General features: G+C 45.1%; 1 protein-coding gene across 1 annotated transcript; it reads right to left on the reverse strand.

Annotated features, from left to right (window-relative positions):
• Nucleotides 1–4,055: 4,055 nt before the first annotated feature.
• On the reverse strand, nt 4,056–12,226 carry LOC132536488 (uncharacterized). The gene is made up of 2 exons (XM_060184423.1): nt 11,995–12,226; nt 4,056–4,203 (listed from the first exon to the last, which is right to left on the reverse strand). Exons 1-2 carry the CDS (start codon nt 12,205–12,207, stop codon nt 4,168–4,170), a joined length of 249 nt encoding a protein of 82 aa, XP_060040406.1. The 5' UTR covers nt 12,208–12,226; the 3' UTR covers nt 4,056–4,167.
• Nucleotides 12,227–12,435: the final 209 nt, after the last annotated feature.

Below are 12,435 nucleotides of genomic sequence, written 5' to 3' on the forward strand. Positions count from 1 at the left end.
GAGAGGGAGAGATATTCATGTATCCATGTAAGGATAGAGAGAACCATAGCATCACTGTGACAAACAAAGGTCCTCATATGTGAAGAAGTCTTTCATTCTACCTTTGGACTATAACAAAAGTTTTCACCTGCAGCTCTTCTTCACCACTTATGAATCTTCCCCCCTGCAGGTGGGAACCAGGGCCTTGAAGCTGGATCCTTGCACACTTTAGTGTGAGAGCTTAACCAGGTGTGCCACCACATGGCCCCTCTTTTTTTTTTATTATTGTTGTAGTTATTATTGTTGTTGCTGATGATGTCGTCTTTGTTAGACAGAACAGAGAGAAATGGTGACAGGAGGGAAGACAGAGAGGGGGAGAGATAGATAGACACCTGCAGACCTGCTTCACCGACTGTGAAGGGACTCCCCTGCAGGTGGGGAGCTGGGGGCTCGAACCGGGATCCTTAGGCTGGTCCTTGGGCTTTGCGCCATGTGAGCTTAACCTGCTGTGCTACTGCCTGACTCCTCTCTCTCTTTCTCTCTCTCTCTTTCTCTCTCTCTCTCTCTTAACATTGTATTTATTTATTTTATTGAAAGAGATAAAGAAAGACCAATGCACTGCTCACCTCTGGCTTATGGTGGTTTGGGGGATTGAATCTGGGACTTCAGAGTCTCAGGCATAGAAGTTATTTGCATAAACATTATGTTGTCTCTCCAGCCCACAGACCTGAATTGTAATAGAGCATTGGGTTCTGACAGAAAGTGAGCTATCTCCCCTGCCATAAACCACAGCTGAGTGATACTATGGTCAGAAAGAGAGAAAGAAAGGGAGAGAGAAAGAAAGTCCCATACTTTATCCACTGTGTTACTTACAGCACCTCCCCTCCCCCACCTTTAAAAAATAACATAGTGGCAAAGAGGCAGAGAAAAAGTGAGATTCAACATAGTGGGGACCAGCCTTGAGCGAGGGTCGCACAAAATGATAAAGCAGCTCACTATCCAAATGAATTATTTTGCTGTCTCAGCACTCACCTAGTGCTTGATGCAGCCAACATGGCCAGAAGAAGTAGGCTGAGCAGTCCAGGCCAGTGGCCTTGTCACTGCATTGAGATAATCTTTTCTTTTCCTGGAAGATGAAACTGAGTCACTCTTGACAGACAGTGACACAGTGAAGACCTTCCAACCCAGGTTCTCTGAGTGTTTTTCCAGAGAGCTCTTTCACTTAGTTGAACAGACAGACAGACAGACAATATTGTGCATATTTTCTACGCAGCAGGAAAATATGCACAATCCACCCCCCCTTTTTTTTATTTATAAAAAGGAGACATTGGGAGTCGGGCTGTAGCACAGCGGGTTAAGCGCAGGTGACGCAAAGCACAAGGACCGGCATAAGGATCCTGGTTCGAACCCCGGCTCCCCACCTGCAGGGGAGTCACTTCACAGGCGGTGAAGCAGGTCTGCAGGTGTCTATCTTTCTCTCCTCCTCTCTGTCTTCCCCTCCTCTCTCCATTTCTCTCTGTCCTATCCAACAATGACAACAACAATAATAACTACAACAACAAAAAAAAAACAAGGGCAACAAAAGGGAATAAATAAATAAAATAAATATTAAAAAAAAGAAAGAAAAAAAGGAGACATTGACAAAACCATAGGATAAGTGGGGTACAACTCCACACAATTCCCACCACCAGCTCTCCTTATCCCATCCCCTCCCCTGATAGCTTTCTTATTCTTTATCCCTCTGGGAGTATGTACCCAAGGTCATTGTGGGGTGCAGAAGGTGCAAGGTCTGGCTTCTGTCATTACTTTCCTGCTGAACATGGGTGTTGACTGGTCGATCCATACTCCCAGTCTGCCTCTCTCTTTCTTTAGTAGGGTTGGGCTCTGGGGAATCAGAACTCCAGGACACATTGGTGGGGTTATCTGTCCAGGGAAGTCTGGTTGGCATCCTGCTAGCATCTGGAACCTGGTGGCTGAAAAGAGAGTTAACATACAAAGCCAAACAAATTGTTGAGCAATCATGGACCTAAAGGCTGGAATAGTGCAGATGAAGAGTTAGGGGCATCCTCCATTTTATAGATAGCTAGTAGGCATATTTTAGTTGTATTCCAAAGGGCCTGTGGTTATACTAGTTTTACCCCCCTCCCCTTTTTTTAAAGATAGAAGCAGAGTGAGAGAGACCACAACACCCAGAACTTCCTGAAATGTAATGGGGGCCAGACTTCAGTCTGTGTCAATCACCTGGCAAAGCAGCACATCATCCAAGTGAACTATTTCACTGGCGCAAAAAGTATGTCCTTGATTATAATATTATGACCATTATTATTGCTCAACTCTGTTTTATGGTGGTGCCAGGGATTGAACCTGGGACCTCTGCACCTCAGGCATGAGTCTGGTGTGTAAACTTTGTAACACACACACACACACACACACACACACATGCCCTTTGATGGGGACAAAGGCTCCTGTCTGGGCAGAGAGAACTAGAGATGGAAGAGTCACATCAGTTGGTTTTTATGTTACTGCGCGCATGTGCACACATGGAGGTTCTCAAACTCCTGAACCAGAATATTTGAAGCCCAAGGCCTGAGGTCTTAGAAGTGGCGCTGTGGTCTGCAAAGCCAGTCTTGCAGCTTCTTGCTCAGCCAGGGGCGGGGCCAGTCCTCCCTTCCCCTCCACTCTCCTCCAGCTCCTCCTGCATTCCTGAGAGATTGCACCTGCATTCTTGTGAGGCTGAGCCACATGCTACATTTCCAAAGGAATGCATGCTTACAGAGAATCTTTTTTAATTTTCCCCAGAGGCACTGTTTAGATCTGGTTTATAGTGCTTGGGGGGATTGAACAAGGGCCTTTGGAACCTAAGGCATGAGAGTATCTTTGCATAACCATTGTGCTATCTCTCTCCCTCCCCTCCCCTCCCCTCCCCTCCCCTCCCCTCCCCTCCTCTCCTCTCCTCTCCTCTCCCCAAAGGAGAGTTTATGGTGATAAGCCCTCTGCAATATCAAAGCTTAGGATCAACACAATAGCTCACTTAATCGTGTGTTTTGAGCCCAGTACCACTGTATTGAAGGAAGTTTTGATACTGTTCTCTCTCTTTGTGTGTCTCTTCCTTTTTTTTTTTTTTTTTTAAATGTATTTTATCTATTTACTTTAGCAGAGCAATGCTTAGCTCTGTCCTATGGTGGTGGAGGTTGGGGGAAAGGATTGACCTAGACTTTGAAGCCTCAGGCATGAAAGTCTTTTTGTATAACAATTATGCTCTCTATCCCTTCTGTCTCTATATAAAAATAGGAAGAAAGAGGGTTGAGGACACAGCATAATGGATCTGCAAATGACTCTTATGTACGAGATTCTGAGGTCCCAGATTCAATCCCCAGCACCACCACCAGACAGAACTGAATTATGCTCTGGTATCACTCTTTCTCTCAAAATAATTACAATATTTTACAAATCAAAAATTAAAAAAGGAAATAGGAGGGAAGATTAGCATTATTGACAGTTGGAGACTAAGCATCAGAGCACAGGAATTGCAGATATGCAGTTCCAAGTGTGATTCTCACCCAGTACCTCATAATTTGGAGCCATGCTCTTTATTCTCTCTTTCTTCTACTACACAGCACTGCTCAGCTCTGGCTTATGGTGGTGCTGGGGATAGAACCTGGGACTTGGAGCCTCAGGCATCAGAGTCTCTTTGCATAGCCATTATGCTATCTACCAAACCCTGTATTCTCTCTCTCCTTCAGTAAACAAGTGGGGTCTGTAAATTAGCTCACCTGACTTGTCATGCATAAAAACCTGGTCAGAATCTGGCCTCCACCCCACAGGGTATTACCCCCTCAAGTTCCTCACACCTTATCTCTTCTACCATCTCAAATATGGTGACTTGAAGGGGTAAAGTCCTGGAGACAACAGAAAACCATCATTTAAAGTCGGGTTTTTTTTTTTTTAAATAAACGAGTAAAGTAAATATAAAATAAAGTTGTTGTTGTTGTTTGTGTGTGTGTGTGTGTGTGTGTGTGTGTGTGTGTGTGTGTGTGTGTGTGTGTGTGTGTATGTGTATAAAGAGAGCAGATCAGTTCCTCTCACTCTGGTCTCAAATGCTCTGGGCATCACAGCAGAGCCCTTCCCCAGGACAGGCAGACTGGACCACATAGGAAGATTCTGGAATCCTTTCTTTTCCAGGAAAACCTAGATTTGGGTCTTTCCAATTTCCTTTGGAGGTTCCTGAGAGTGAGAGAGAGAAACTGGGTCAGGAAGTGCACAGGGATAGCTTAGGGAGCTCAGACACTTTGCTTTCCAGCATTTGCACACATGGGACATAGGGGTTGAGGCACAAGGATATTGTTCACATGGAAAGTGGAGTCTAGGGCCGGGTGATGGCACACCTGGTTAAGTGCACACATGACAGTGTGCAAGGACCTGGGTTTGAGCCCCCAGTCCCCACCTGCAGGGGGAAAGCTTTGCAAATGGCAAAGCAGGGCTGCAGGTGTCTGTCTGTCTCTCTCCCTTTCTATAGCTCCCTTCCCTCGATTTCTGGCTTTCTCTGTTCAATGAATAAAGATAATAGAAGTTAAGGAAAGAAAGAAAGAGAGAGAGAAAGAAAGAAAGCACCTTGGAGACTTGAGCACAAAAATGCACATTGTGGGGTAAGGGAACTGCATCTGGTGTTCCCAGCTGGCCAATAGGAGGCTGACCCAGGTGCTATGTGTGTAGGATTTAAGAACAGAGAGAGAATTCCTCAGGGAGAGGCCTTTTGGAATTCTTGCAGGGCACTTGGGGAGACTGGTCCCTGAGTTTTCTCCTCTCTAACTTCACTTATGTCTGATCTCTCTACCCCAATGCAGAGCTAGATAGCATAATGATCACACGGAGACTCTCATGCTTGAGGCTCCGAAGTCTCAGGTTCAATCCCCAGGACCACCATAAACTGGAGCTGAGAAGTGCTCTGGTTAAAAAAAAAAAAAAAAAAAAAAAAAAACTAATGTCTACCTCATAATTTAATCAAGGAAGATTGGGAATCACATACCTTCACAGGTGCTCCCTTGCAGTTTTTTAAGGCATTTTTATTTTTATGAATGTCACATCTATCATTTTCTTTCTTTTTTTACTTATCTTTATTTATTGGATAACATAGCCAGAAATCAAGAGGGGAGGGAGAGATACAGAGGGAGAGAGACAGAGACACCTGCAACACTGCTTCACCACTCATAAAGCTTTCCCCCTGCAGGTGGGGACCAGGGGCTAGAACCTGGGTCCTTGTGTCTTGTAACATGTGCACTCAACCAGGTGCACCACCACCTGGCCCCCACTCTTTCTGTCTCTATCAAATTAGTTGATTAATGAATACACTTCGTAATCCTGCTGCTTATACCCATCAGAATAAGGCCCTGAGACTATCCCCCAACACCCCTTCCCCCTCAGGCCAGGACCAGGACACAGTATCAGCTGCTGACTCAGAAGCAAGATTCCTCCTTATCCACTGGAATTCATTTCTCAGCAGAAAATACTGTTGTTTCCCAGAACCATCTAAAATGGAGGCAGGATTCTTGGTGGTGGCTGACTGTGTAAAGGACACAGAGGGAGTCTGGACCTTGGGGACAAAATTCACTCTCCAAATAATGTGGACAAGCAGGCTGAAAAGTCCCGTCTCCTGTCAGCCTCGGGTTCGCTGGGGTTAGAGTGGGTGATGGGAGTATGATGGGGTACGGGTGGTGGGAGGAAGGGTCTGCTAAGGAGTGATAGAGTGACCCCCAGCCTGTCTTTCTCTCCCTGGGCCTCATGCCGAATCGCATGTCAGCAAAGTGCTGTAGTGTTGCTCTTGGAAAGTTGCTGAGTGTACAGAAGATATCTGACTTTTTTCCCCTGTAGTTCATAATTGCTTAAATGCAAAAATAAAATAAAATAAAATAAAAATTAAGAGGTCAGGCAGTGGTGCACTTGGCTAAGCACACACATTGCAGTTCAAGCCCCTTGTCCCCACCTACAGGTGGAAGCTTCATGAGTGGTGAAGGAGGCTTCAGGTATCTCTCTGTCTCTTTCCCTCTCTATCATTCCCTCGCCTCTCAAGTCCTTTCTGTGTCTATTCAATAAAAGGAAAAAAATAATAAAGATATTAAAAAGGGTTTCTTTTTTTAAAAAAAGAAAACCCATAGACCTCCCCCCACCAGTTCCCTATGTCCTGTGGCTTTTGGCATTTATGTCTATGTTACCCTTTGGAAACAGGAAGAAGAGAAAGGAAGGACCAGCTTCTGCCTCCTCCAAGACTTGGCATTGGCTTCACTTCCTGTCACCATCACATGTTCCCCAGGCCAACAGCGGTCTTCAACCATTAAGTGACCCTCAGCCAAGCCCTGTGCAAAGGAGAGTGGGAGTGACCCTTGGTCAGGCCCTCACTTCAATTTTTGTTTGTTTCAGCTTTTTAAAAAGATTTTTTAAATAATTAAAAATATTTAGACCACGTATTTTTTTTTATTTATTTATTTATTTATTTATTGCCTCCAAGGTTATTGCTGGGGCTCAGTGCCTGCACTATGAATTCACTGCCCCTGGAGGCCATTTTTCCCCCTATTGTTGTTGTTACTGTTGTTGTTGGATAGGACAGAGAGAAATTGAGAGGGGAGGGTGAGATAAGGAGAGAGAAAGAGATACACCTACTGACCTGCTTCATAGCTTGTGAAGTGACCCCCCTGCAGGTGAGGAGCCTGGGGTCTTGAACAGGGATCCTTGAGTGGGCCCTTGCACTTCGTTGCACTATGTATGCTTAACCTGGTGCACTATCCCTTGGCCCCCAGGGTTGAACCTAGGACCTCAGAGGCTCAAGCATGAAAGTTTTTGCAGAACCATAACCACTATGACGTCTCTCCTGCTCTTATTTGTTTGTTTGTTTGTTTATTATTTATTTCAACCGGAGCATTGTTCCACTCTGGCTTATGGTGGTGCGGGGGACTGAACCTGGAAGCTTGCAGCCTTAGAAATGGGAGTCTTTTTGCACAACCATTATGCTATCTCCCCTGCACTCACTGATTTTTTTTTCTTTCTAAAAACATTTTATTGATTTGCAACATTATAAACTCTATAAATATAAATTCATACATATATAAAAATACAACTCACCTCATCTACTCCTAAAGTTTCTGTGCAATCACACAAACTAGAACTATTCACTAGCTCCCCCTGTATCTCTTAACCAGTCTGTTTAGATCTTGGAGCATTTTTTCTTCACCTTTTTAAAATCTTTCTTTAAAATATTTTTCTTAAGTTAAGACTGTCCTGATTAGGAAGCATAGAGCAGCATACTTTTTCTTCTTATTGATTTATTTAATGAAATACAGAGAGACACATGGAGAAAAGATCAGAGCACTGCTCAGCTCTGGCTTAAAAAAAATGCTGGGGACTTAATCCAGTACCTCTGAGAGCTTCGGAGATCAAAGTTTTTTGCATAGTCATTATGCCATTTCCCCTGCCTTAATTTATTTACTCATTTATTTTTTTATTATTTTTCATTAGAGATAGAGAGAACTAGAACATATATGATGTAGGGGATGAATTCAGGATCTCATGCTTATAAGTCCATCACTCTAACTGCAGCACCAACTCCAAGGACATATCTTCAGATACAGTATGGGCATGTGTTCACTCCTTCCATTCAACAGTTTTCTTCTAATTGTGGAGTTAGGTGACCATGCCTCCTCATGTGTACAGCTGCCCCTTTTAGTGACTTTTTGGAAAATATTAATTTTAAGTCAAAGGACATAAGAAGAAAAGGTGTCCAGTCGGAGAGATGATTTGGTGTTGGATGGAAGATTTGCATGTGCAAGGTCCCAAGTTTGGTCCTCAGCAGCTTGAGTGCTCCCTTGGTTCTCATTCTCTCTCTTGTGAACACATAATAAATAAATAATATTTTAAAACTTCCCCAAGTGGGCTGGGGAAATAGCCTAACAGTTCTGCAAAAAGACTTTCATGCTTGAGGCTCCAGGGTGGCAGGTGCAACTCCCAGCACCACCATCAGCCAGAGCGGAGAAGGCCTGGGCAGTGACTCAGTGGGTCAAATGCTGAGCTCTCAAGTGTGAGTAGTCACTGAACGATGCTCTGCTTCCTTCTTTCTCTGTATCCCTGTCCCTCTATCTCCCTTCCTCTCTCTCAAAATATTTTATTGATGTATTTATTGGATAAAGTTAGAGAGAAATCCAGAGGGAAGGCAGGAGATACAAAGGGAGAAAAAGAGATGCTTGCAACACTGCTTCACCACTTGTGAAGCTACCCCCTGCAAGTGGGGCTTAAACCTGTGTCCTTGTGCATTGTGTGGTCTACCAGGTAAGCTGCCACCTGGTCTCTCCCTCCCTTCCTCTTTCACTGTTTAATAACTACATTTAAAAAAATAATAATAATAATATATATTTTTTTACTTTGGGTAGGGGTAGGTAGCATAATGGTTATGCAAAGAGACTCTCATGCTTGAAGCTCCAGAGTTCTCGGTTCAATCCCCTACACCACCATAAACTGGAGCTGAGTAGTACTCTGGTAAAAAATAAATAAGTATACACACACACACACACACACACACACACACACACACACACATACACACACATATATATATATATATATATATATATATATATATATATATATATATATATATATATATTACCAGAGTACTGCTCAGCTTTGGGTCATAGTGGTGCAGGGGACTGAACCTGAGACCTTGGAGCATTAGGTGGGGAGCAGGAGGGCGGTTGCTTCACAAGCAGTGAAGCAGGTCGCAGGTGTCTATCTTCCTCTCCCCCTGTCTTCCTCTCCTCTCTCAATTTCTCTCTGTTCTATCCAACAACAACAATAGAAGCAAAAGCAACAACAATCATGGCAGCAACGATTGAAAAAAAGATGATCATCAGGAGCAGTGGATTTGTAGTGTAGTCACCAAACCCCAGCGATAACCCTGGAGGGAAAAAATAAATAAAACAAACAAACAAAAAAAACCAAGCAAAACAGAACAAAACAAACTACAGCCACCACCACAGAACAGAATGCTTCAGCCCAAACCAGTCCCTCCCTTGGTGGTGTGCTGGGAGAGGAACTCTCTTTTCTTCAGGCCCATTGGTTTTAGACTCTTGTTTTCAAGTTAGAGATATTTTTGGATGGGTACAGCTGGAAAAATCAATGTGTGTTCCCCTTTTCAGATCATTGCCCCACACCCTGCCTTTGCTTAAATTCTTGGAAACTCAAAATTGTAGTTTGGGAAGTACAGAGGCCCAGGACTCAGGAAACCACCCCACTTAAATCTGAGCCAGGAGTGGGTGTCTGGACTTTGAAGAGTCAGGGTGGGTGGGCCCCCTAGGCCCTTCAATGAGAGAGGTACAACTTGAAGAGAGAGATTTCAGGAGAGGCAGCTGCCTGGCTAGGACAGAAAAAATGATGATGATAACAATAATAATAACAACAATAATAATACTCAGCTTCATAGCCAGGAGATCTTGGGCAAGCTCATCTGTGCAAGCTTCTGCAGGTGAGAGGGTGGTGACTGCTCATGAAGTTCAAGTCCACTCAAATCACTCTGCCTGCACCTGCCTTGAGACTGGAGATTCACAGTGTCCATATGAGTGGACAGACATTGTTCACTCCAGTTCTGGGTTTTGTAGGTCTTACTTATATTTGTTTATCTGTTTATTTAAGCAAAACACTGCTCAGGTCTGGCTCATGGTGGTGCACAGGACTGAACCTAGGATTTTTGAACTTCAGGCATGAGAGTTCTTTGCATACAATTATGCTGTCTCCACACACCTCCACTCCAGTTCTGAAGGTGCCCCCTGGTCTAGTGAAGAGATGATTAATGGAAGAAGCAGTACAAACAACTGTGCAGGAAATATGCATGGGACATCTTTCCTTGTTGGGCTGTTCTACCTCTTCCTCCTCTCCTTCTTCCTCCTCCCCCTCTTCCTTCTCTCTTCTTCCTTTTTATTCAGATAGAGACTATAGATAGACAGGCAGAGAGAGAGAGAGAGAGAGATATCACAACACCAAAAGCTTCCCTGCTATGCAGTGAGGGCCAAGCTAGAACCTGAGTCTTGCATACAACTGAGCTACTGCCTGACCCCCCCCCCACCTTTTTTTAAAAGCTTGCCCTGACCCCTTCCTCAATTAGCAGGACTTTCCAGGAGTTTGAAAACATCTCAGGCCCCGGCGACTCATCTTAGGTAGAGAGCAGGACTTGGATGCACAAGGCCAAGGGTTCCAACCCCTGCAGCAAATGCCAACAGGTGCCCTGATCGCTCTCTCAAAAAGTATACATAAGTAAAATTTTAGAATACTTTATTTATTTATTGACTAGAAACAGAGAAAGTGAGAGGGGAGAGGGAAGAGGGAGATCAAGAGGGAGAGAAAGAGACACCTGCAGAATTACTTTACCACTTGTAAAGCTTCCCCTTGCAGGTGGGGTGCAGGGGCTTGAACCTAGGTCCTTGCACATTGTAATGTGTGCTCAACCAGGTTCACCACCTTAAAGTAAATCTTTAAAACAGTATATTTATGAGAGAACTGGGGAAATAGCATAATGGCTCTGCAAAAGACTTTCATGCCTGAAGTGCCAATGTCTCAGCTTCAATCCTTAGCACCATCATAAGCCAGAACTGAGCAGTGCCCTGGTGTGTGTGTGTGTGTGTGTGTGTGTGTGATTAAATACATAAACAGGGAGTTGGGTGGTAGCACAGCAGGTTAAGCATAAGTGGTGCAAAGCGCAAGTACCAGCATAAGGATCCCGGTTCGAGCCTCTGGCTCCCTACCTGCTGTGGTGGGGGGGGTCGCTTCACAAGCAGTGAAGCAGGTCAGCAGGTGTCTATCTTTCTCTCCCCCTCTCTATCTTCCCCTCCTCTCTCCATTTCTCTCTGTCCTATCTAACAACGACATCAATAACAACTACAACAACAATAAAAAACAAGGGCAAAAACTGGGAAAATAAATAAATATATAAAAATATAAAAATAAATACATAAATAAAAAATTTTTTAAATAATATTTATGAGGAGCTGGGTGATAGCACAGCGGGTTAAGCGCACATGGCTGCAAAGCACAAGGACTGGAGTTAAGGATCCCATTCCAGCCCCTGGCTCCTCACCTGCAAGGGGTTTGCTTCACAGATGATGATGCAGGTCTGCAGGTGTCTGTCTTTTTCTCCCTCATCTCTATCCCCCTCTCAATTTCTCTCTGTTTTATTTAAAAGAACAGCAATGACAACAATAATAATAACGACAACAACAAGGGCAACACAATGGGAAAAATGGTCTCCAGGAGCAGTGGATTCGTAGTGCAGGCAACAAGCCCCAGCAATAACCCTGGAGGGGAAAAAGAAAAAAGAAAAAGAAAAAAAGAAAAAAAAAAAGACTCATGTCTGGGGAGACAGCATAATGGTTCTGCAAAAGACTCTCTCATATCTAAGGTTCTGAGGTCCCAGGTTCAATCCCCAGCACCACCATAAGCTAGAGCTGAGCAGTGCTCTGCTATCTCTCTTTCTCTGTATCTCCCTCATTAAAATAAAGTCTAAAATAATGAAAAAAGAAAAAAAGATTCTCCTCCTTCAGGCTCTGAGATCACAGGTTCAGTCCTCAGCACCATCAGCCAAGAGCTCAGCCGGGCTCTGGTATCTCTTCTATATGTCTATTTCTTTTCTTTCCTTTCCTTTTCTTTCCTTTCCTTTCCTTTCCTTTCCTTTCCTTTCCTTTCCTTTCCTTTTCTTTTCTCTTTTCTTTCTTTCTTTCTTTCTTTCTTTCTTTCTTTCTTTCTTTCTTTCTTTCTTTCTTTCTTTCTGTAGCTTTCTTTCAGAAAAATAATAAATAAATAAATGAAACCCACATAGCATTTTGTGCCTTCATCGTCCTTCAGTGCTACTTTATAGAGATCCCAAGTAGAGTGTAAGCTGCAGGCGGGCAAGGGGCTTACAGGTACTGCAAGCACAATACTTCAAGAGCAGAATGCATGAAACAGTTGTGCAGAAACTAGGGCTGGTTACCGCCCTGCACCTACCCCTGAGGCCCAGGGGAATGGGCAGCCCCCAGGGCCCTCAGCGTGGCGGGGTGGGTCTCCGCGGGGAGGCCCCGGGCGCGGCGCCTCATTGTTGGGCCTGGAGGCAGGTGACCAGGCGGCTATTGCCCGCGCCGCCTCGAGGGGGCCCTGCGGGGGCGGCGGCAGCGGCCAGGGTACGTGCAGCCAGCTAGTTCTGCCCAGCCGCCGCGCCATCGCCCGGGACCGCGCCGCAAGCCAGGTACGGCGGGACTGGGGGCCCGGGCCCGGGTTTGGGGGGGGCTGGGGGGGGAGTCCCCTCTTTGTTTCCGCTCCGGGGCGCCGGACTGAGGCCGGGCGCGCGGGGGCCACAAGTCTGCCCGGGCTCTGGGGGCCCGCACTCTGCGTGTGACTGGAGTTTGGGGATGCAAGGCTCGGCCACAGTGGGCTGACTGCTGTTCGGGA

The sequence above is a fragment of the Erinaceus europaeus genome, unplaced genomic scaffold (assembly GCF_950295315.1).
Source record: "Erinaceus europaeus unplaced genomic scaffold, mEriEur2.1 scaffold_656, whole genome shotgun sequence".
NCBI classification, from domain to species: domain Eukaryota; kingdom Metazoa; phylum Chordata; class Mammalia; order Eulipotyphla; family Erinaceidae; genus Erinaceus; species Erinaceus europaeus.

What these genes read in the sequence shown, in the direction of transcription:
- LOC132536488 (XM_060184423.1), bottom strand. Translation starts at nt 12,207, where the DNA reads ATGGCGCGGCGGCTGGGCAGAACTAGCTGGCTGCACGTACCCTGGCCG. An exon ending in CATTCCCCTGGGCCTCAGGG is followed by an intron (nt 4,204 to 11,994) that starts GTAGGTGCAGGG and finishes TCTCACTCTCAG; the next exon opens with GAACCTCCAAAGGAAATTGG.